The 24,688-nt window shown below is 48.1% G+C and overlaps 1 protein-coding gene across 1 annotated transcript in view; it reads left to right on the forward strand.

Annotated features, from left to right (window-relative positions):
- Positions 1-24,688, forward strand: part of PFAS (phosphoribosylformylglycinamidine synthase) — a 786,527-nt gene that overhangs the window by 85,813 nt on the left and 676,026 nt on the right. The window contains exon 2 of the mRNA XM_069651729.1: positions 17,169-17,320. Coding sequence (XP_069507830.1) covers positions 17,182-17,320 — 139 coding nt within the window. The 5' untranslated portion in view covers positions 17,169-17,181. The remainder of the gene's footprint in view (positions 1-17,168; positions 17,321-24,688) is intronic.

The following is a 24,688-nucleotide window of genomic DNA, read 5'->3' on the forward strand; positions in this document are numbered from 1 at the left end:
AAAAATCACGGGATCTATCCCCATACAAGCAGCGAGCAATCTCCTATCGTCTGAATCAGACGTTATCTACTAAGGGCAATAGAATAAATGCCAATCTTTTCACAAGTATCCAGTGTGGTGCAGTTCCTAAAGTGTGGAGCAACATTTTAAACTACGCCAGGATGTTGCCTATGGAAATAATTTAATCTCTCACTGCTCACCAGCGTCCAACATACTTGCACATGAAGAGAGGAAGACATTCCGATATTGGTACCGTTCGTTCCATTGGCTCTCGCCTGAAACTGCCCAAAAATATCAATAGGGAGCAATTAGAAGCTTAGAAAAAATTCCAAGAACTGTAGGCACTGTCTTAATAAAGAAAAAGTATGTCATTCCTACTGAGAAATGCTGGCACTATGTCATTTAGCATGTACTTCTTTCTGAAACATGTTGCTGACTTGTTTAGCAACCCTGCTAAGAAGTAGCAAGTCTGTACTATAAGAATGATATTAGACCTAATACAAAAGATGGGTTCTCAGCCATTTATAGCTACCCTAAAAGTGCTGGTATATACATATAATGCCTATGAAAGATCAATGTTCTGCATCCCCAGACAATCCTTGCCAACTTTGCTGAGAGTACCAGAGTGATTTTCACATAGAGGGCTTTTCTCTTTTAAATTCCAATCCTCAAAACATTGTCATTCAATGCTTTTGAGAAACCAGGTGAATGGAGTGGGAATTTCATCATGCGCTACTAAGTCGTTACTCAACCTTGTGCTCTAGATAAACAAAACCGGTTTGGATGGCCTTGACAGCAATGTGGCAATGCGGCAATGCTCTCAGCATCAAGCTAGCGTGTGACACTTTTGTGAGCCTTTGTGGGACACTTTGATTCCTTAGTTCACATTGCAGCTAGTAATTTGTAACAGATTAGGCCCAATGTGCGTTAAATGGCACCATTTGTAACAACCTTTCTCATTAAAGTAAACGTATGGCCCGTGATTCTTTTGGTGCATTTACCTATTTTTGTTCCATTCCAAGCCGAATTTCAAAACATACAGGTTGACTACCTTCATTACTGGACAGAGAACAAAATAAAATGGCAAACCAAAATGTGACCCCAGTCGTTTTTACAAAACATTACCATAATTTCACACATTAGACTCGATGAGAACAAAAATGTTGATAACGTGTCAGCAATATTATGCACAAGTGCTTTGCTGAAAATACAGAAAGCTAGTAATTGGCACAGGCACGTCATTTAGGGGTCGCCAGAGGTCGCACTTGCGACCCCTGAGGTCTCCAGTGCTACCTCTGTGGTCTCCCTTGCTACCCCTAAAAAAGAAATAAACAAAAACTTTTTTTTTTTTTTTTTTTTTTACAATTTGAAGCTCCTGTGCTGTGGCCAATGCCATGTGGCTATTTAAACTATTCGTCTTTCTGGAATTCCATACAATAATTGCTAGACTCATTAAAGGTTTATTTCAGGCACAATTCAGGGGGCGAGTCACTGATTTAGTCTGTTCTTAAACACCTCAAATTCACAATGCTGACAAAATCCTCCATAAAGCATTTAGAGTAGAATAAGCATCCATTTTGGACTAAGGGCCTCATTAGGACCCTGGCACTAAGTGTTTAACGGCGCCGTAAAAAGCTGCAGCACCGTTAAACACTTAGCGCCTTACTACGAGGTCCCTTTGCAGGACCTGACCTTAACGGCTGGTCTACACCAGCCGTTAAAGTAGGGACCCGCAAAGGGACCTTGGTGCTAAGTATGGTACCGCAATTTGCGGTACCGTACTTAGCGCCTTCCCCATTCCCATAGAGCCCTATGGGGCGAAAATGGGAATGGGGAAGGGCCATGGTTCAATGGGGAATTACCACCCCGCCAACCTTGGAATGGGGTGGTAATTCCCCATTGAACCATGGCGCACCCGTTACAACACCGTCACCAACCATGGTGCTAATAGCGCCATGGTTTAACGCCGGTGTTGTAATGAGGGCCTATGTATTTTGCTTTTCGCAAGTTGCAATTATAGAAATGTTTTTTTCTGCCGATACATACAGTGATCCATTCTTGTATGAAATGTATATCATGTTACAGTAATATTGTAACCATATTTTTCATAGTGTACTTAGAAACACTTACACTTCCTGTTTTGTCAAGAGGTAAATGGTCATGTTCCATCGCTTCCCGTGATGTCACTTTGGGGTGGGGTCAAATGACATCCCTTCCTGTGATGTCATCATTGGTCAAGGGTCATGTGATGTTGCTTCCACTAACCCTGGCATTTTGGTGAAATGACATCCCTGGATTGGCAAGTGAATCAAGGCAGCTGATAATCTACTAGCCTTTTAAATGACACAGCAGCAGACAATAAATATCTAACACTGTCTGAAGTTGCCTTCTTCAGTGTCGCAGCAGGGGTTAACAAAACAGGCATTGGACTTTATCTGCCACTTCCTTCTGTTCAGCAATCTGAGCTTCTGCCTCTTTTACACATTGAAAGAAATTGTGAACCCTAGAACATTTGAAGACTATCCTGTCAGCAGTCCACTTCTTTGATTTATGCGGGTGCTGCAGCACCCCTACTTCCAGTGCCACTGGCTCCCGCCCTCTTTGACCACTGCTAGGGAGCCCCCACCAACTGCCCCAATGTTGGCAGTCTTATGACGCAGCAATCTTTGGCTTTCATTCAGGACTTTAAAATGGGAGCTTTGTAGCGTGGACAATACCTGCTGCATTTGTTGGAGCCCTTCAGGGCGTCGCCTCGTTTCCTCTGTGGTACCTTTTTTTCTCCACATGTTTGTTTACTACATTTCTTACGCGCCTTAGGCCCGTAGGAGAACGGGCGCACAGATGGAACAAACAACACAAACCGCCTAAGGCAACCGGAATACAGTAACGAGCAGGAACTAAAAACATCGGAAAGCAAAAATAAAAAGCAGGGCCAAACGTCCTAATCAGGATAAACGCAATCTAAACAGTGAACTCTACTTATTAATGTGGGGGTGGGGATGAATAGGATCAGTGTAAGACAGTTCTCACTGTTGAAACCAGTGGCCAATTGTTCAGCCTCTTCTACCGGTTCAGAAAAGCAGGCGGGCTGCTCTTACCACAACCAATAATGATGCAGTCTGTTACTTTCAGAGCGCCATTGCGGGAGTTGAATCCTGGCCTACTTTTGCATGAAGCCAGGACCAGACCTTATTCTGTAATGCCTGCCTGGTCTCAGTGCTTTCTGACTTGGCCCCATTCTGAGTAATCGCAAGAGGCCAGCTAGCAGGGATCTGTAAAACTCTTATGCAAGGGGGAAACCCCTCAACTGTCTTGTTGAAATGTGCCCCCACAGCATCTTCTGGCAACACTGTTGCAGTGGCTAGGTTTCGAGACCACTGTTTTGGGAGTTTTTTTTTAATATATATAACTTGTTATTGTTTTTACAGAAACATTACATAACAAACATGTGCCTTTGCTTGGTAAAACATCCTCAGAAGTGTGTCATGAAGTCACTGCGGCAGAGGTAAGATTGTGATGGTGACAAATGAGCCAATGCCAGGGAACCGGTAAAAAACAGAAAACAATGGGACCCTAACTGAGCCCTCGCCCACCCACCAACCCCACACCTTTTGGAATTTCTGGGGCCGCCCCTTGCATTATATACTCGCCTCTCAAGTGACGCGCCTATCGACCTCGGCGGACCAGTGACTGAGTCTTGGGCAATCTGTCGAGCCCCACATTGCCGCAATTATTCTTTTAGTCCGTCCAAGTGTTGCAGAGAGAACCGCCTTTTCATACTTGGTGAACCCACACCTCCCCCAAATTCCAGCAATGCCAGTTTCGTTTCACAAGGCACCTGCGACCCCAGCAGCAATGTTAACCTGCAGATACACTTCCCCCATAAAATATGGATTTGTTCACATTCCCATATTATATGGAGAGAAAAAAAATGTCTACCGCTTTCCCACACCTCGGACAAGTATCCCCACCGTTGCACAAGTGCCGTCTGTGGCTAGTGTACTCGATGCAGTATTTTATAAGTGGCGTCTTGCAGCAATCCCGATCTCATGTGGGAACATGAGAGCCTCTACCCATTTATCTGAGTCCAGTGGGCCTACACCCCCTTCTTATTTGCCCTTAAGTTGGGACAGTTCCCGAGCCCCAAATGCCATCAGTACCTGATACAGCGTCGAGGTGACCTTTGTAGTGATACGGGCTGGAAAAAGATTGGCCTCCAGGGTTGAACGCTTTGGGACCTCTACCAACAAGGGGAAACTGGGAGCCACTGGCGCGAGACAGCTGCAGATAGTTATACTGTTCTTTACCCGCTTGCCCAAAAGTGTCTTGGATCAACCCGACTGAGACGAGCCATCCATCCTGCACCACATCAGCCAGGACCTGCACCCCGCAGTCCTCCCAGCTTTTGAACAGGCCCATTTTCATTAGTTCAGGGAGGTGTGTATTGTTCCAAAAGGGATGTTCTATCTTTGCTCCCCCGCCGCCGCTAGACTGGTGTCCATCAGCCCAGATCTGTTGGACCTGTAATAACATCGGAGGGGGATCCATTTGCTCACCCCTCGCCCCATAAAGCATTTGTTTGGGTTGCATATGTCCCATTCTATCGCGATATGAGGAAGCCTGAGATCACCATGAAGCCAGTCATTCGCCGTCCCCAGTTGTGCGGACCAGCAGTACCAAAGAAGGCAGGTTAGGCCGATACCCCCTCCCATACAGAGCGCTTCCTTGTTCAAAGAGTGATACGCAGATGCTCCGCCCACCCCCCCAACAGTCCCCACAGCGTGCCCTTGATTGTGGTGAAGATTGACTTGGGAACAGTGAGTGGAGCGTTTTGCAGCACATATAGAAACCTAGGTAGCGTGAGCATTTATACGAGAGCCGCTTTACCCAATAACGTCAGCGGGAGGGATTGCAAGTGCACCACATCAGAGGTGAATCTGATCATTAACAGGTGCAGGTTGAGTCAGAGAAATTGAGGGGCACAAACTCGTGTTGATGCCCAGATACTTCCGGAAACTGAATAAGGACCGTTTTGGGAATAGTCCCATCCCCTCCGTGTAGTGGGAAGAGGACAGCCCTTTGCCAGTTCATCTTTAGCCTGCTGAATCTCTGGTATTCCGCCAAAATGGTGGTCACAGCTGGACAACAAACCACAGGGTTGCTCATATAAATCAAGATGTCATCGGTATAGAGTGAAACCTGATCTTCCCTTCCCCAGGGCCATTTGAATCCTGCCCATTCCGGTGCCGTCCTAAACTTAATTGTGAGTGCTCTATGGCCTAAGTAAACAGCTGGGTGGAAATGGGGGTGGGGGGCACCCTGCCTCGTCCAGCTTCCCAGGTTGAATGCTCTGGAGGTTACAGCATGAACTTGAACCACTGCCTCCGGAGATGTATACAGCAGCCGGACCCATGATGGGGAAACCTTCCTCATACTCCAGGTAACCCATGATATCACAGAGAGAAGCCCAAGAAACCAAGTCGAAGGCCTTCTCAAAATCTACTGCCGGAAGGACCATTGGGTCTGATATTAAGGTGGATTGACTGATAGCCAACTGTATTCTGCGAAGGTTCATGCGCATAGATCTAGTTGGCATGAAACCACATAGATTCCTTAATACACCTGGACCAATCACCTGCAATAGACTATTGGCTAGGACCCACGCCGACACTTTGGCCTCCGCGTTGATCACAGGGAAGACATTGGGCCCCGGGGTTCTGCCTGACTGTAGCTGTGAGAACGCCACCGTTTCCTCCTCCTCTGTGATGTCCACTTCTAACGCCAACGCCTGCTGTTCCATAAGACAGGGAAGTACTACAGAGTCAAGAACACTTGGTGCGACCAGTAAGGATGACTCCTGTGTGTGCAGGACTGTACAGCATCTAATAGAAGGCAGCGTTTTTGACGCTGCTTTCCACCAGTAAACACATGGCGTGTATGATTGTACTGTGTGAAGAAAAAGTGCAAGAAACAGATGAGCAAAGTTAATTACGCGTTTGTGCTGTAATTACATTGCGACCAACACAGCAGTGGATGGGGAGGCAATAGCAACTATGAGTACCTTAAAAATTGCCTCCTGGTACCCTTGCTGCAGTTCCCAAAATGTCCACTCGTAATTGGCAAGTTATAATTACTCCTTGGCGAGTAAGAGATGGTGTGCGCTGCGTATCTGCAGGATTGAGGTGGTGAGTGACTGGCAGTCCCGTTTTATGGCTGGCTAGTAGCTTGCAGCTTGACACTTCCCCTGTCTGTTCTTGCACAGAAGAGGTTTGTGTTACCAGTTTTTAAACGTATTTGTCGTTTTTAAATGACTACCTTCACCTGTAACCAAACCTACCCTTTTCCCTCTCATTCTGAAATTCTACCTTGGAGTAGCACCCAGATGACGTGCACCTTCAGTCTTGCCCAGATGACTTACCAGTAATCTTCATTACTCCCAGTCCTTCACTTCCTCGTTCCAGCACTTCAGCACTTATCAATGAGCTGTTCCACCTCTTTATAGGAACTCTGTTTCTACTTTAAATCCTTCAGGCCCGCCCCCTCCACCTCGTGCCTCCGGGAATAGCAGCCTGCCTTCCCCGAGACCAAACGGTACGTAACACTGCTGAATAGTCCCATTCAACATGTGGGAAGGGTGAGGATGGAAACTCGTTCTGGGACGAGGAAGAGAAGGACTAGGAGTAATGAAGATTGCCAGTAAGTAATCTGGGCTTTACCTCACCGTCCACTCTTCCTCGTCCCCGCATTTATCAATGAGACGTACCAACTCCAGAGAGAGAGAATGGGTCGAGCGCAAAGAAACACCAGAAGGCAAATGGAAATGCAACCCGACCAACACCAATGTATTGAAATGCACTTTTCCAGACTGCAGCAACAAGGTATTTCACAAGAACGCCACACTCAAAACACCTGCCCCAAAGGCTCCCACCGGCAGTGAAGATTCAAGCAATAGTGGTTAATGAAAGTGTTCAGATCAGACCAGGTGGCGGCGCTGCAAATGTCCTGCATAGGAACACCACAGGCTTCAGCCCAGGACGCAGCCATCCCCCTTGTGCACATGCCCTGCAATCCAGACGGAAGGGGAGACCATACAGAGGAGCAAGCCAAAGCGATAGCATCCCGGAGGCAACAGCTGATGGTGGGTACAGACCTTCCTCCCGGGGACCGCCCCTCCAAATGGTAACAGAGGCTAGCAGAGGAACAAAAAGCCCCAATGCGATCCATATACAGCAGAACTGCCCGCCGCACATTCAGAGCGGCCCAACGAATCTCCTCTGGGGAGGAGAGCGAGAGCAAGAAGGAAGGAAAAACAATCTTCTGGGTAACATGAAACCTAGAAACCACCTTAGGAAGAAAGGCCAGGTGGCACTTAAACAACACATCAGGGGAAAACCACCAGGTACGGTGCCACACATGAGAGGGCACCAAGCTCCCCCACCCGCCGTGCCGAAGTGATAGCCACTAGGAATACCACTTTCAATGTAAGGGCACAGAGGGAAATCTCTGTCGAAGGCTGAAAGTGAGAAGACCGCAGAGCCTGAGTGACCAGTGGGAGATCCCAGTAGGGAAACCCAGAAATAGACAGGCAGGGCAAGAGAAAAACTCTGGAGAAGTCGACCCATCAAAGAATGACCACCCACATTCGGATCCCCAAATGAGCGGATCGCAGCCCACTGAGCCCACAGTGTGGAGACAGAGACCAAAGTTAAATTCATCCTGAAGAAACTGCAGCACAGGAGCCCCTGAACCCAATGAGGAGGTACCCCATGACACTAGGACATGAAGTGCCCCCAGTGCCTCTCGTAGGCCCTTAAGGTAGAAGGACGCCGGTCCCACTAAATGTGAGAAACCACCTTGTCAGACCCCCAGAAACTAGGCATGCACTTTCAGTCACCAAGCCCCCCAGACCAAGTTTTGGGGCCCTCCACCCCAAGGGGCTCACCACCGGGTCCAGACTCCCAGCGAGAGGCAGCATGGGGGACACAGCCAAGTCCAGGAGAAAGGGAAAAGAGCACCTGCGAGGCCAAAGCAGAGCAACGAAGGTCACCACCGCCCGAGAGGCCAAACCGGAGCAACGAAGGTCACCACCGCCCGAGAGTCCCAGATGTGCAGGAACACCTTCTGAATGAGGGGGAGGGGCGGAAAGGCATACAGGAGCCCCGGAGGCCACGAGCATCCACCCCCTGCACCCCCATAGAGGGGAACCTGGGGGAAAAACCGGGAGACTTTTGCAGACTGGGTATAGGCAAACCAATCCACCAGAGTAGTCTCCAGAATCCTGCAGATCCTCCAAAAGACCACCTCCTGCAGCACCCACTCCTCCGAGGGGAACACTCCACTGAGGCCATCTGCCACCACATTGTCCCGGCCCCTGATGTGACATGCAGACACCTACTGAAGATGAGACTCCGTACAAGTACACAGAAGAGCAAGAGATCCCAAAGACCGACACTGAGTGCTCCCCTGGCGGTTGATACACGCCCCTGTGGCAGTATTGTCTGAGTTAAGAAGAACAGCCTGCCCCTCCAAGACCGGGCAAAAGGACTTAAGAGCCCTGAAGGCTGCTGAGAGTTCGCTCCAGTTGGAGGACCTGGCCGCGTCCCTCCAGGACCACCTCTCCTGCCGTTCCCGTCCCAGGGCAACCACCTCCCACCCCATCAAGCTGGCATCCGTGCTAACAATGATCGGAGAGGGCGGACAAAGCAGGAACCCCACCAAGAGATTGGGAAGGCCCAGCCACCTCCTGAAGCTGATATAAACAGTCTGGCAGCCAACACCATTGAAGACTCACAATGGATCTCAACAACAGACCAGGGGTGACTGGCAGATATCAACAGCCCTCCCTTAGGACGGCCCAGATGACCTTTTGTTGCTACTTTTTGGACTGGCACACGTCCACCCAGTAGAAAATTCTCAAAAAGCCAAGTTTCTTGCAAAACTATAATAGGGAATAACTCCAAATTAGACCACAACCCATTTTCTCCAAAATCAAGACTGTTGCACAAACCCACTACGTCTGTGTCATTGGCTCAGCACAGAAAAGTGTGTTTTTAAAAGCTAGTGCAATCATTGCCAATATCCATCATCCATATTCTCTCCATTATCATGAACATAACCACCAGTCTCAGCTCCCATATTACTATACATTTCAGCTTTATCTTGCTCCGTTATTTTATTCTTTTCTATAGGAGTTATACTAGTGCCTTCTGTATTAATGGTTTATTAGGGTCTCTTTATCGCTATTTCAATATCTTTAGTTCTCATATTACCTTGGGTATTATCTCCATGGGTGTTTGGTGTTTCGTAAGATCTAGCTTTTTCTGGAAAGATGTTTTCTATGCTACATATGTAGTCCAGGCGATATAATTTGGTCTCATATTTTAAGATATATTCAAGTGTTGCTTCGGAATCATACCAAATGTTTGAAATACTTGTAGATGTATGATCAGTTTGATCCACTAATTTTTATATTGTCGGTCCCTATAACTCGCAGAGCAACAACTAAATGGAAAATGCTTAAAATTGATGCTCTGTTTAGAGGTAGAAGATATTTATCAGAAGTAAGTTTTATTTGTAGAGCTTTCTTAGCTGCCCCCATATGAGTTCAAAAGGCCACCTTAGATTTATTTGTGGACCAAAGATCAGTCAGTTTTGTTTGGCAAGATTGGTCACTCGCCACATTATGGTTGGAGGAGGTGTCGGTGTTTTTTAGAGACTGAGTGCGCACACAAACCTGATGCTGTATTGCACTGGAAGGCGTTCCAGCAGACAATAGAGACACATTGGAAGGTATTAATAACTCTGATGTGTTACGCGACAGTCGGTTAGCACTTTGCACACTACCCATGGTAGATGTACTTAGACCATTTGGTTCAGAGCCAAGTGGTTCAATCGTGTTACCAGGCCCATGCTTCATTTTTACACAGCATGCATTTTTCGATGTTTTAGACCATTTTGCATACATGAAGGCATGGGAGACAGCTTTATTTTTCTTTCTAGAGATCACATTTATCGGTACAGTCGGTGTTATGGATTTTACTAAGTCACTAGATGATAAACCTCTGACAACCTCTGCAGGTTTGCAAGCCTTAAATATGAAATTTGTACTCCTCGTCCCCAGAGATCTGTATTACAACTCTGGTCACGCATTGTTTTACAACTCTTCTTTATACATTTACTGATTGAATATCAAGCCTGTTTTCTAATTTACCACAGTTAGACACTAGTGTAGTTAAGAGACATTTGAATGCTAAGAACGTCTCGTTTGAGGACATGCTTGTTAGGCTGCTCTCCGACAACACCAATATTGTATCATTATGTAACTTGGTCCCAGTATCGGCCTTATTACTTGAACCAACATGCACGGGTGATGCACCCATCTTCCGCATGTCGTCATTTGCCACCTCGCTCTCCGCTTCCTCATCATTCATCGTCTTTTCAAAGAAAGTCTGTGGGTCTATAGACCTGACACACGGAGTCGATGTAATATCAATCGCATTGCCTAAGTATTCTACTTCTTCATTCTCAGGGGGCAGATCAATGTTTTTATTCAAATCAATGAGGCAAGTGATTACATCATTTACCTCCTTGTGTATCATAACCTTGGTCAACCCAAATGTTTTATTTTCTGTGTTCACAAGGTTATCAAGCGTTTCCACAGTCCCATTTGCAGTGTTATTAATGTCAATCAATTTACCCATACTGGTCTTTGATTAATATTTTATTTCTACCGCACTCATACATAAGAGTTTCAGAGCGTGACCAGGCAGGGAAAGGGAACATGGAGAACAAAAACAACGATCTTACTAGGCCCAGTGACATTGAGAACGTGCAAGTGCAGGGTAGAGGAAGAAGGGGGAGAAGTGCATGGAAGGGGGAACAAAAGGAGAGTGCGGAGCGAGAAGGAAAAAAAACTAAAATAATAAATAAAAAGGCAACAAACAATGGGAGTGCAACCAGCAAGTGGCAAGTGCTGGGTTTATGGCAGCAGGCCGTGTAGGTCTGAAAGTGCAGGAAGAAAAGGGGAGGGCTGTATGGGTACAGATACAGACCCCAGTGCAGGGGGTGGCCCGGAGGCAGTGAATGAGGGTGGCAAGATGAGCAGGTACCTGGGCCCAGAGGACAGAGGGTGGCCAGGTGCATGGTGCCGAGGGATAGCAGAATCAACAGGGGAGAGGGGAGGAGAAGGCAGAAGCAAAGAGGAAGGTTTTGAGGTGCTTCCGGAACCGGAGATGGTTCTCCTCAGGTTTTAGAGTGGCAGGGAGGCTGTTCCAGAGGGAGGCCCCAGCCGAAGACAGAGATATACCCCCAGCTCGGTTCTTTGAGAAACGACTGACCCTGAGGGAGTTGGAGGTAGAGGAGCGGAGTGCTCGAGATGGGAGGTATTTGTGGAGGGATAGCTGAAGGTATGTTGGACCCGGGCCCCAGAAAGCCTTGTGGACCATGCAGAGGGTTTTGAATTTAATCCTTGCATCCACAGGGAGCCAATGGAGAGATTTCAGAGCTGGAGAGATACGATCCCAGGGCTTGAGGCCAAGGACAAGTCTTGCAGTCCTGTTCTGGATAAGTTGTAAAGGGCGGAGAGTAGAGGCAGGTAGGTTAAGAAAGAGGCTGTTGCATTAGTCCAGCTTAGAGAGAACCAGAGCTTGGGAGACCGTGAGCTTCTGGGGGAATGAGAGGAAAGGAAGAATACCTCTGAAGAGGTGCAGTAGGAGGTTTGACTTTTTTGATACATCAGCGATGTGGGCGGAGAAGGAGAGTGTGGAATCAAAGGTGACACCAAAGTTCTTGGCCTTGCAGGTGGGGATAGGAGGAGGGCCAAGGGAGGCTGGCCAGAGAGTGAGGGGAAAGGAAGGTGATGGTGTGCCAATGAGGAGGATCTCTGTCTTGCTGGCATTAAGACAAAGATCGTTGGCGGCACACCAATCTTGGATGCCAGTTAGGCAATCAGTGATGAGAGAGGTTGAGGAGGTGGCCGAGGGCAGCATGAAAATGAGTTGAGTGTCTGCGTAGCACTGGAAGTTTGAGCAGGAAATGGCAATACAGCGGGCGAGAGTTGCCAGGTATTGGTTGAAATGCCAGGGCGAGAGGTTAGACCCCTGGGGAACACCACAGGTGGAGAGGAAGACGGATGATAGGAAGGACCCAAGTTGGACCTGGGAGGGTCGATCAGAGAGGAAAGAGGTCAGCCAGGCCAGAGCCTGATCAGTGATGCCCAAGTTTTCCCGGAGACGGTTCAGCAGGATGCTATGGTTGACCGTGTCAAAGGCAGGGGAGAGATCAAGTAGGATGAGAACAGAGGGAATGCTAGAGACAAGGTTGGAAAGCAGATCTTCACGGAAGTTCAGGAGAGCAGTTTCCGTGCTTCTGCCAGATCTGAAGCCAGACCGATGGTCATGGAGACAGCCAACAGAATCAGAATTAAGGTTTAGCTGAGAGATGACAAGCTTTTCAAGGAGTTTGCCTAAGAAGGGGGTAATGGAAATTGGGCGATAGTTGGCCGGACAAGAGGGATCCGCTGTGGGTTTCTTGAGGAGAGGATGCACAAGGGAGTGCTTAAGAGGGGAGGGGAAGGATCCTGAGGCAAAGGAGTGGTTGAAGAAGTCGGCAAGGGCCAGAGCGAGGGTATCAATGTGGTCCTTGAGAGTTTTAGAGGAACAGGGATGAATCTGTCTTTCATAGATTGGACTTGTCTAGCGACCTCATCAGAGGAGAAGAGAGGAAAGGAAGAGAAGGAGGGTGGGGGGGTGGCTGGAGGAGGGTCAGTGAGTACCGATGGAGAGGGGGTGGAGGAGAGTGTGGATAGGATGTCCTAGGTTTTTGAGATAAAGTGTGAGGCCAGGGCATTGCAAAGAGCCTGAGAGGCAAGGGGAGGAGTAGAGACTGCAGCAGGGTTGGCAGGCTCCTTACAAATTTTAAACAGTTCGGCCGAGCTGTTAGATGCCGCAGAGACACAGGCTTGAATGTGGATTCTCTTCTTGGTACGGACGGAGATACTGTATTGCATTTGGAGAAGGCGACAGGCCAGTTTGTCAGAGGATGAGCAGGAATCCCTCCATTTTGTCTCAGCTGCCCTACACCTACGTTTAAGTGTAGCTAGGTCGGAGTCATACCAGGAATTGCACTTGGCTTTGGACTTCAGGCGGATCCTCATTGTTAGGCAGAAACCTGTGCAGTTCCCTTGGGGAACACTGCAAAAGATTTAAGACTACAGGTATAGCAGTAAACCCACTTGGTAGCAGTCTGCACCACCCAGATTTACTTGGTAGCTGTGGCTGAGCAGTCAGACTTCCCTCAAGAAGAGTTAGGCAGTATGTAAAGTATACACCATAGGTACTCAAATACAATAGCACAAGCAAACACTGACCAGAGCTTGGTTTCAAAAGTATATAGTTATTTATTTATTAAACACACATAAGTTGAAATCACTCTAGCAAAAATATAGTAAAAACTCTTCAAACACAGTTATAATGAAAGCAGTTTCAACCCTTACTCCTATCTAGACAACTCTAGGTTAACACCACATAATTCGAACAGAGGTGAGTGCTTAACGTTAGATGACACTCTAGTAGGTTCAAGAAAGGGATAAAAGAAACAGAAATAGGTTAAACACACCACTCTAAGGTCCAGAACACTTGCAATAGGCTCAAAGAAGTACAAAGTCACAGGTGAGCAAAAGTCACTAGGCAGGGCCCACTCTTAGAGTAGCCGGAGCGAAAATGTGCCCAAGATCACACTGTTAGTAGGGATTCAAAGTCTTGCAAAGAGTTTGAAAGAGTTTAGAGTGGCTTAGAAAGTTTAGCCAGGGTGTCCCAGGCACTCCCAGGTTCGAAAGCCGGGGGCTAAAACTACCCCGTACAGTCGGTGGCAAGGGAAGCCAGGCGGAACACGGTACCTTAAGCGGAAAGGATCCTCCGGCGGTGGCAGTTGTTCCAGGCAGTGGCAGCAAGGCTCGACGTCGGTCAGGGGAGAAGAAGTTCTCGCTGAAGAGCAGAAGAAGAAGGTCGTTGCACTGCCCGGGAAGAAACCAGCCGCGGAGTCCTCCGGTTAAAGGGTTGTACCGACTTTCGCGGTTAGGGGTAAAAGTGTGGTATTCCGGTTGCCGGGGTGCTTGGCACGGGCAAGGCGGCCACGAGATACCTCGAGAAGCGGAAAGAAGGTGAAAACTGGTTGTCCCCACCAGTCAAGGGAAGGAGCCACTCCGTTAAGAGTTCTCCTCGGTCGTCGGGAAAGGTGGTGAGACGGTTCCGCAGGGCTCCACCGGGTGGTGTCGTCGAAGCAGGTCGGCTCAGCTCTTCCCTCGTCGGATTCTTGGTCCTGTGGCGACTTCTGAAGTTCCAGTCCCCAAAGCCCTGCTTTTATGCAGCAAACCCCCATTCACCCAGCCTAGCTGTCACTCAAACATGCTTGGGCCAATCAGGACGGAGTGTGACTTGAGTTACCAAGGTAACTCAGTCCAGGGTGCCTAAATCCCCCTCCACCCCTCCTAAGTACCCCAGACAGAGTGGCACCACTTTGGAGGGCTTCTGTGGAGAAGCCCGCCAAAAGTGGAACAAAGGGCTCCACTTTGGGTCAGAGTTACAGAGGCGAACGCCAACGCCATTTTAGAATCAAGTTTTGGCAAAGAGTCCCAACCGGAGTTATAATAATAAATATATAAACCGGCGGTATGTTTAAGGCTACCGTAAATAAATAATTAAATGTGTTAGCCTAAAACAATGGGAAATCCCATAGGGAAATATTCGCGGTCGAATATAAAAAGTAGTTTCCACTGCCACCAGCCAAAACTCGATCAGGGGGGACGGAGACGTGCCCCCTCGACTAACAGACCCTGGGGCAATCGAATTGCCCCAGCCAGTACGTCCACAATATGATGGTTTGTACTGGTTCTGTTCAGGATTCAAGACTAGCAAAGTCTTTGGTGACTTTACATGCCCTGGGAGACAGTAGTCAGTCCCAGGGTATGGAGTCTATGTTGGGGAGTCCCTAGGACACCCCTGGGTCACGGCACAGAGGGTGCTGTGTAACCCACATCACAAAAATACATGAGGCCCTATGGAGTAAAAGACCCCATAGCCCATTCAACACAAGGTTTAATCAAGAAAACACACTTCAACATGTCCAAGAGTGAGGGTAAAAGAGTCTCACTCTTGGCAGGAGAAAAAGAGAAACCCCAGAAATCCAGCAAAGCTGCTGGGGGACTCACTAGGTAGGGAAATTCAGCCTAAACAGAGAATTCTCCCTAACACTCATGACAGGGGCAAGAACATCAAGAGTATCCGAAATAGAAGAATAGAGAGAAGACAGGGCTGTGTCAGGGTGTGAGTCAGCCAGAGGAAGAGGGGGTGGGGAGAAGGTGGAAGCAAATGCCTCGACTGACATACGCTTCATGGGCCGGATGTCCAGGAAGGTGGCAGTGTTGGGGTAGGCTTGGCTTGGGGGGACGGGGAGAGGGGGAGGGGGAGGGAGAGGGGGAGGGGGAGGGGGAGGGAGGGAGGGAGAGGGAGACATCAAGACATCGCCCTGCAGAGTACGTTGGGCCAGTTGGGAGGATAGAGAGGGAATCGCAGAGGTCGCGAAAGAGCAATGTTGAGGGACAGGGAGAACCAAGGTGAATGTTGAGGTCACCAAGGAGGAGGAGTTGAGTGGTTGAGGCCAGGAGAGAGGAGGAGAGGTCGGCCCACTCGGAGAGAAAAGAGGTGATTTGACCAGGGGGCTGGTAGAGAGTGGCAACGGTAAGAGTGGCTTGGAGAGATTGAGAGACTGCAGACGAGGCATTCGAAAGAGGAGTAGATCTGAGTGGGAATTATAGTGGCAGGAATCCACTCAGGAAAGATCAAGGCTACACCCCCTCCAGGGCAAGTGGCTCTGGGTGCGGAGAGGATCCTTGTAGCCATCGGGGAGGAGAGTGTCAAATCTCGTGACAGAGCTGGCCGTGAACCATGTCCCTGTAAAACCAAGAACGTCCAGGTCCAGTTCTTCAAGGAGGTGGCAGATGTCAGAGGAGTGTTTGACAGCAGAGCGAGAGTTGAGAGTGGCAAGATAAACTTTTTGGAGCCTGCTTAACGGAATGCTCATTTAAATTACCCTCTTGCGCTAATGAGGATTCAATCAGAATCGCATCCAGCGGGTCAGCTATTGCTGGCTTAACATTATTATTATTATTATTATTATTATTATTATTATTATTTTTTGAAACCGCATCATCTATTAGCTTAGTCCCCAAACAGCTTAATGACTGATTCAATTCGGACACAATCTCCTGCACTACCTTTTCTTCCTCAATTTTGCTCAAAGCATTCTTCTTTATGAAGAAAGTGGTTAGTTTCCTTACATTGGTTGCCGAATTGGCATGAGAAATTATTTTAGGTGTTCAGGTTCGCCGCCCACAACGCCTTCTAGGCCTAGAGGCCAGTGTTTCATGTAAAGAGTACTTCGACATAACTGTTTCGCACACACCATTCATGCATTCAACACTACAGGCCACCATAGCCTCATTATGCGCCGTTTCCACTTCCATTGCCAACTAACGTGTATCTGGGTTATTCTATCCACTATGCTCTATATTTTCTATACCACAAATGGAGGAAAGTAATGTTTATATTCTGTGATATTCACACCAATAAACTGCGTACACGGTCACAGCTTACTAGATGGACCTATGCATTCAATTACACGTAATTGGCAGGGAATGAAAACCGATCGATAACTTAGCAATACATTTGTCAAGTATTGTGAATAAAGCAACTACCATGTAAACCTACCTGTGTAAACACAACACAACGCAGCAGAAAGCAACATGGCTAAAACCAACTCACATGAAATGTATTAAAATCTCTCACACAGCCACACACTAGGTTAGCAGACAAAAAAGGTGGACACAATGCACCCCCTCCCACTCCCCATATGTAGTAGGTTTTACGGGTTCAAGGGTGAAAGGGGCATGGCCAACACAAAACAGGTTAAAGTCCACAGAGGGTCCTGATCTGGTTCTGGTCGCACAGCAGGATCTGCCAGTACTGGGGTATTAAGTGATCAGAGTGAGTTTAGGCCTAGGCTCGGCCTTCAGGTTTCCACAGCCATATGACGCTGGCTATCATGGGAGTGTGGTTTTACCCCAGTGAGCCTGACTTTCCAATAATGTATATTTGTGTGCCTTTCTTCAACAGGCCTGATCCGAAAATGACAGTACATCGCTTCTTCCGAAGTCCTTCCAGCTCTGTTGACACCAGTCACGGGAGTCTCCTCAGGGGGGCTGGCAGCGGCTCCAAAAATGTTCGAAGTGTGGAGAGGGAGCTGTGCTTCAATGTGAACTGGACAGGTATGTGAAAGGGGTGCAATGTACTATGCATTTTATAGGCCTGCTTCGCTATAAGCGTGTCTTGACGCAGCAACGGAATAAAACGTGGAATACAAAAAGCTTTTGCAAGCTTATTCTTTTTCCCCTCCTTCCTGTAGATGCAATCCGGATTGGCCCAACTGAAAATAACCCTGCTGAAGGTGTTTAGGGAAGGGGGCTTTGTGGCAAGTAGAAATGAAGCAAGCGTTGGTCACAACTCCATCACTTGATGCCTGTGATGCATCTACTGCACAGCTGTAGTTTTAATGCTGCATATTAAAGTGATATTGGATATATTATATTTACAATGTATTATTGATCACAAAAGAACCTACAATAGATGAATCAGATTTGACGGGAAGCAGCAGGGGCGTTGCTAGGGGGCAGGCTAAGGGGGCTATAGCCCCTGATCTTTTGGTTGTAGCCCCGGATAGAATCTCAGGAGCTACAGCCAAAAGACTAGCTAGCCACCAGTCCCAACGGTTCCGATATCGGCGTAGCCCCGGGTCTTTTCCAGACCTAGCAACTCCCCTGGGAAGCAGTGAGCTTCTTACAAGGGGATGAGTTTGGGGAACATTCTGATCAGGTTGTGGAGCGAGTAAATGGACCAATCCCCAGGGAAAATACTTAAGTGGACATATGTAGATTAAGGACAACTGACATTGGACATTTTTAAGTGCAGGTAGGCGGTACGACCAGCTGTGTTTGGGATGTGACCATGATGGGTGAAGTGCTAGAGTGGAGGCAGAGGAAGTGAGGGACAAGGTAGAGGCGAGGAAAACATTTTAGCTGGCTGGCAGATGAGGGGTAAGTTAAAAGGGTATGTTGGGGGAAAGGAGGTAGGCTTTTAGTTTAGTTTTGAACAAATCCCTGTGGACTGTTTCTCGGATGTCCGGGGAAGAGAATTCCATGCAGGTGGAGCAAGAAGAGAGAAAGTGCGGAAGCGAGAGGGAGCACACGGAGGGCGAGGAGCCACAAGAGTAGTCGAGGAGGCAGAGCAGAGAAGGCTTGTAGAGTTGGATAGAGGCAGATAGATAGTGGTCCGTTACCGTGGATAGATTTGTGAACCAGGAGAAGAGATTTACATCTGTCCCTGTTTTGCATCATCAGCCATCCAGTCTGGTGACTCTACGAGAAAGTAGGTGTGAAATGGAGGAGTCCTGGTAGCAAAGTTAATGATCTTGTCGAGAGGACAGAAAGCATAGTTTGGGAGACCAGAGGATGCTGGCACAATAGTCCAGTTTAGGGAAGACAAGAGTGGTTAAAAGCTGCTTAGCAGTGTTTAAAGGAATGAGGTGCCTGATGATCCTAATATTTCGGAGGTTGAGTCAAGCTGCTGTTCCAGTTTGGGAGATGAAAGAAGAGCAGCTGTGAGAAGGGTCATAGATGATGCAGAGGTTTCTAGCTGAAGAAGAGTAGGGTAGAGTGTCAGGTGGGAACTGGATAGGAAGAGGAAGAGATGAGGGAGCGCTTTTGGCAGGGAAGAAAAGCAGGCTTTTGTCAGGGAAGAAGAGCGCCTCGGTTTTGGTAGAGTTTTTTTTTTTGTATATTTTTTTTCCAGATTTTTTAGCAGATTTAACACAATAAAATCAAACTCAAGCATTACTTGTTCCCTACATCATGTCCGTCTGCTCGTTTGAATTTTTTTTCCCTCCCCAATCCCACCGAAAATCCCCCTCTTCCCCCCTACCACTGCGGGTAGCCAAACCTTGTGTCCCTTGAAGTTCACGCTTTGAGCTCCGCCATTCCATTTTTTCCACCATGCAGTGAGAGCATTCTCTCGTGTTATTTTTATTTTATTTTTTTCTTCACAGGGTCTGGTCTGGGGTTCAGTATTACCTTTCATATTCTCATGCACATCATATGAGTTGTTCCTTACTTTACCTTTTCCTTTGCCAACCTCAATGTTGGGAGGATAGCTCAGCGGCAACGTGTTCACCTTGGCAGCAAAATGACACGAAGCAAAACAGGTTTGATTCCCGGGTCCGTGCTTAGAAACCTCTAGGTATTTAGGCGGGTTATAAATCCGCAACTAAGAAACAAACAATTCCTGTAACAGTGTCTCGATGCCCGCGGGCTGTGTGAGCGCTTTAAAAATGCAAAAAAATGTAAAATGTCCGTTGTGCCCTATCCTTAGCCTCTGGATCATTCAACATTCTCAATTTGTACATTGCCTTCACCTAACTGTGTCTTCTCCGGGCCATACTTCTTAAGGAAGGCAGACCATTCAATTTCCCTCAAGGGGGCCAGGCCGTGTAATTGCCCGGTTAGGTGCTCCTTGTGCACATCCCTTGCCTTCAGGGCTCATTGTCGCTCACTGGGAAGGTTCTCCCTCTTCCATCCCCTTGCCAAACATGCCCTTGCTGCCAACAGAAAATAGTGGGGCAAGTGGGGCAATTTCGTCCATTCCCCCTCTACCACTTCCATCCCAAGCAACACCAACAAGGGGTTTAGACTTCTTTCAACTCCATCCAGGACTTTTATCCATCCCAGGACCTCCTTCCGGAACTTTTGTACTTCCCCCACATGCCCACCACATGTGCCAATAGTCTGCCTTTTGGCCGCATTTTCTCCAGCATCGGGAGTCTACCCCTGCTAACATTTTAGATAACCTTACTGGATCCCACTGCCACATGTGTACAGTAGCTTGATGCCGTGGAGGTTGTACTGACAGGCAATTGATGTTTGATGCGCATTTTCACATAAAATTCTCCACTGTCCTGCATCCAGCTCTACTCTCATATCCTTCTCCCACCTCTTTTTATATACTTTTATCTCCCCTCCCTGTGCAGTTAGTAGGGTCTGATACAGTTTTGATATTAGTCCCTTAGTTTCCCTCGCTGCGTTCATTTCCGTTTCTGTCAATTCCCTCTGCAGCTTCTCCTTCCATATCCCGGACATTAGTACACCCTTGACTTGCAAGTATTTGAACACTGAGATTTTACCTATGCCCATACTCTCCTCTAGTTCCACCACATCTACAAATTCCCCTCCCTTGACCACTTGTCCCACCCTCTCCAATCCTGCCTCAAACCTGTCCTGAAATCTGGCTTGATTCGGGATATGATCTCGTATCGGGGGCAGGGGGGCGCCATATGTGACTCAGTGGGGACGGCCAGGTCATAGCTTCAATCATTTCCTTCTTGACCCGCCACAGTGCCCAGAGTGGTCCCATAATTCGGTGTGCTTTTACCTTTCTCTGAATTGGCTTCTGTGGTGCCCAAAGCCATTCCCCCAGTGTGACCGGTCTCCATTGGTAGTTTTCGATGTTTACCCACTGTTTCTGCTGGTCCATCCTAAGGTGGCGGATCCCTCTTCTAAATTGGGCTGCTCTAAAATTACCATTCATATCTGGGAGCCCTACTCCGCCCCTCTTTCGACTGCACCAACCCGCTGTACGGGAGCTTCTGCTTCTTCCCTTGCCATATAAATTTACTGATTCTCTTCTTCAGTTCCGCAAAGTGGAGGTCAAGCATCTCAATTGGCAATGCCTGGTACAGGTACATAACTCTGGGGACCAACGTCATCTTCACAGCTTCAGTCTGCCGAACCAAGATATTGTAAGTCTCCACCATGTTTCTAGCTCCCCAAAGAGCCTGTGCCGCAACAGGGTGAAGTTAACTTCATATCATTTATCCAGGTCCTTGGGTGTTCTTAGCCCTAAATACTTTATAAATTAATCTTCTATTGGGATCCCCAGGTTGCTCCATTCCCCACTTTTCTCAACTGCTTCCCTTCCGTGGGTGAGGAGAACTGACTTGTTCACATTAACTTGAAATCACAATACCCGCCCGTAGTCCTCCAATATGCGGAGGGCACTGCGGACTGATACAACTACATCTGAAATGTCTAGCAGGGCATCATCGGCATACATGTTTATTTTATAACTCTTCTCCCCCACCCTGATGCCGCTTAACAGCCCTCCTCCCTCACCTTCGTGCCTAGGTGCTCCATTTTTAACACAAAAAGCAAGGGTGACAACGGGCATCCATATCTAGTACTTCTGCTGAGTCGAATAGCCCTGGACATTTTCCCATTCACCACTATCCGTGCTATGAGCTCAGCATAGATCACTCTGATGGCCTGACACATTCTTTCCCCAAAGCCTACCATACGCAGCACCGCAAATAAAAAAATTCCACTCCACCCGGTCAACAGCCTTTTTGGAGTCTAAGCTCAGCAATGCGTAGTCACCCGGATCCCTGGAGACGTGCTCCATGAGATCCAGAGTCTTCCGTATCGCGTCTGGGCCCTGTCTACTTGCTATGAAGGCCATTTGGTCTGAGTGTATTAGGCGCAGCATTTTCTCTTCGAGTCGGGTTGTCAATATGCGCATGAATATCTTTTCATCCACATTTAATAGTGAGATGGGCCGGCAAGAGGGGCAGTGGGCTGGGTCCCTCCCTTCCTTGGCTATCCCAGTTATCAATGCCTTGCTAAAGGTTGCCAGGGCTTTCCCTGTCTCTAGTATGTTATTAGAGAGCTTTATTATAGGACTCAGGATTACCCCTGCAAGTTTCTTGTAGAATCCTATGGTATAGCCGTCTTCCCCTGGGGCGTTCCCGTTCGGGAGGCGAGTAATCGCCTCTTGCACTTCTTCTGTGATAATTGGGCCCTCCTAGATGTTCCATCTCCGGTTTTGTGAGCCGGGTCATATTAACTCCCCTTAGGTACTCTTCTGCTATCGCTTTGGGGTGCCCCGACTCGTAGAGTATCTTGTAGTACTGTGCAAAGCCTTCCGCTATTTCTAGCGGTGTATTTCTCACGCTTCCTCTTGGGTCATCCAGGGTAGACGCCCATCTTTTCGCCTTCTGTGCCCGAAGCCTTGCTGCCAAGAGTGCATCCGCTTTATCCCCCTTTTCGTAAAACTTCTGTCTAACTAGTTTACCCAGGGTTTTCCCTACTCTTAGAGCTTTCAGTTCTGCCCTCTTTGCCTGTAGTGCTTCTAGCATCTCTTCCGTGTCTTCAACCTTGGCATGCGCCCGTACCTCTCCCTCTATTATTAACTTTCAAAATGTGTTCCTCTTGAAGCCGCATTTCCTGTTTCTTTTGTGCACCTTCCCTGATCAGGAGCCCTCTCCGGGTGGCTTTCCCAGCGTCCGATACTCCGTTCATGCCACCCTCCCCAGTGTAGTTAATCTCAAAATACTCCGCTATTTCTTTGGTAAGCTGGTCTGCAAATATAAGGTCTTTCCAGAGATCATTTCATCGCCAGCTGCTATCCGGCCTGTGGATCCCATCTATGTAGAACAACATCCAGACCATATGATCAGACCACCCCACTGTTCTAATGTCACAGCATGTTACTCTAGCCCCCTTGTCTCTAATTAGCAGGTAATCTATCCTGGTATATGTCGTATGCGGTGCGGAGAAGAAGGTGTATCCCCTTTCCTGGATGCTTTAACCTGCACATGTCCACTAAGCCACGCACCTCTATTGCCTGCCCCAGATGCCTAAGTCTTTCTTCCTTTCTGCGGGTCCCGACCTCTCCCGCTACTTTCCTGTCCAATACTTAATTCGCCCAAGAGTTGAAGGAGGCCCCACCCTCCCCAATTATATACAATTTCAATTCCAGCACTTGTATGGTCTCTAGTGCTTTCAGTATAAATCATTCCTTCCCCTGGTAAGGGGCATAAACTGTGCTACCCGTGCCCCCTCGAGGATGCCTTGTACCACAAGCAGCTGTCTTTCCATATATTTGGACACTACACACCCCTGCAGTCGGCATTGATTATGTAGGATCATCCCTGCACCGTTTTACCAGCCCAGAGGCCCAGTGGGCCTGTCCAATGCCTGCGCCTCTCAAGCTCTGCTCTTCCCTCATCATTTGATGCGTTTCTTGCAAGAATAGTACGTCCAGGGATGCATTACGAAATTCCCTTGCCTATATGGTGCTCTTCATTGGAGAATTCAGTACTTTTACATTTAAGGGGTACCCACAACCAGCCTCCTGCCCCCTTCATTTGGACCCATTTTTCTTCATCGCGGCTACTCGCCCTTCTTCTCCTCCATCCTCCACTGACTTCCACCTTCTCCCATCCAGTCTATTACAGAGTCTACTGTTATATTGACAGACACATGCTACTCTGAGGATCATCCCCGTTAAACACCCCAATGAACATTATAACGAACTGTAACAACAACCAGCTAAGTGCTGAAAAAGTTGTTGAGGCGCCCTCTTTTCCACAGAGGGCCACCTTGGAGTGAAGGGGATTTCCTCCTCCCTCCAGCACTGTTTCTTAGTACTTTTCCAGCCCAACTGGGCACACGTTAGTACACTCAGCTTCTAGCCAGTTCCTTCAGGGGCTCTGCCATCCTGCGGCTGCTTAGGTGTCGTCGGGGTCCTGCGCGGTGACTGGCCATTCAGGCGTATGTTCTTCCCGTCTGTCCTATTTCTTCTCTGTGGGCCTGTGGTTGGTAGTTGTCTTTCCCTATTCGTGGCTAGACCATCAGGGTCCTTTAGATCAACTTCCATGTCCGAGGTGAGACAGGGCCTGTTCCATCTAATCTGCTGAGGTTATGCAGTAATCCACTGCTTCCACTTCGAACTGTAGTGGGAATGGGTACCCCATCTATATCTGATTCCTTTCTCTTGTAACCATTTTGTGAGGGGTCTGCAGTCCCGTCACCTGGAGAGTGTGAGGTTAGACAAGACCTGGTATATTGTCACCGTTGATCCTTCAAAGTCAACTTCTTCACACTATTTTGCCATGATCAGCACCTCCGTCTTATCCTTCATCTAAAAAATGTGGCTACTATGGAGCGTGGGACGTTTCCGTAGGATCTTCCACCTCCGTGCGCCTTCTCTAGTTGCACCACTTTGCCTCCTTCTGCTTCGAAACGATGGTGGACAAGGGCTTGCACCTTCTCCTCCACTTGCCTCGGGGTCTCTCCCACCATTTCTCTGAGACCCAGTTTCTGGAAGTTCTTTCTCCGTCTCTCTATTTTCTAAATTGTCCATCTTCACCATCACCTCTTCTTCCCTCAGCTTGAGTTCTGTCATCCTTGCATCCAGACGCATCTCCACCATGTCCGCTTTGAGATGGTTATTTTCCAGACCCTCCACCTTGCTTTCAACGGTGCCCACTCTTCTTGTTAGGTCCGTCAGTGAGTCCTATATGTCCCCCCTGAGAGCCTTGATCTCTGCTAGAATATGCCCAGAGTCAGACTCCAGAGCAGTTTCCACCTTTTTGCTTGCAACTTTTTGTTGTCCAGTCTTGAGGCTACCTCATTGTCGCCTTTATTTCCCAATCTCTGGAGTCTCTGCAGTTGTGGCACCCAGATGTGTGTTCTCTTCTCTTCCCCTCTGGCGTAGGTGGGGGGGTCAGTAGGTCGAGTACCAGCAGCAGG

Source organism: Ambystoma mexicanum, chromosome 3p (genome assembly GCF_040938575.1).
Source record: "Ambystoma mexicanum isolate Mex_15411 chromosome 3p, UKY_AmexF1_1, whole genome shotgun sequence".
Lineage (NCBI taxonomy): Eukaryota > Metazoa > Chordata > Amphibia > Caudata > Ambystomatidae > Ambystoma > Ambystoma mexicanum.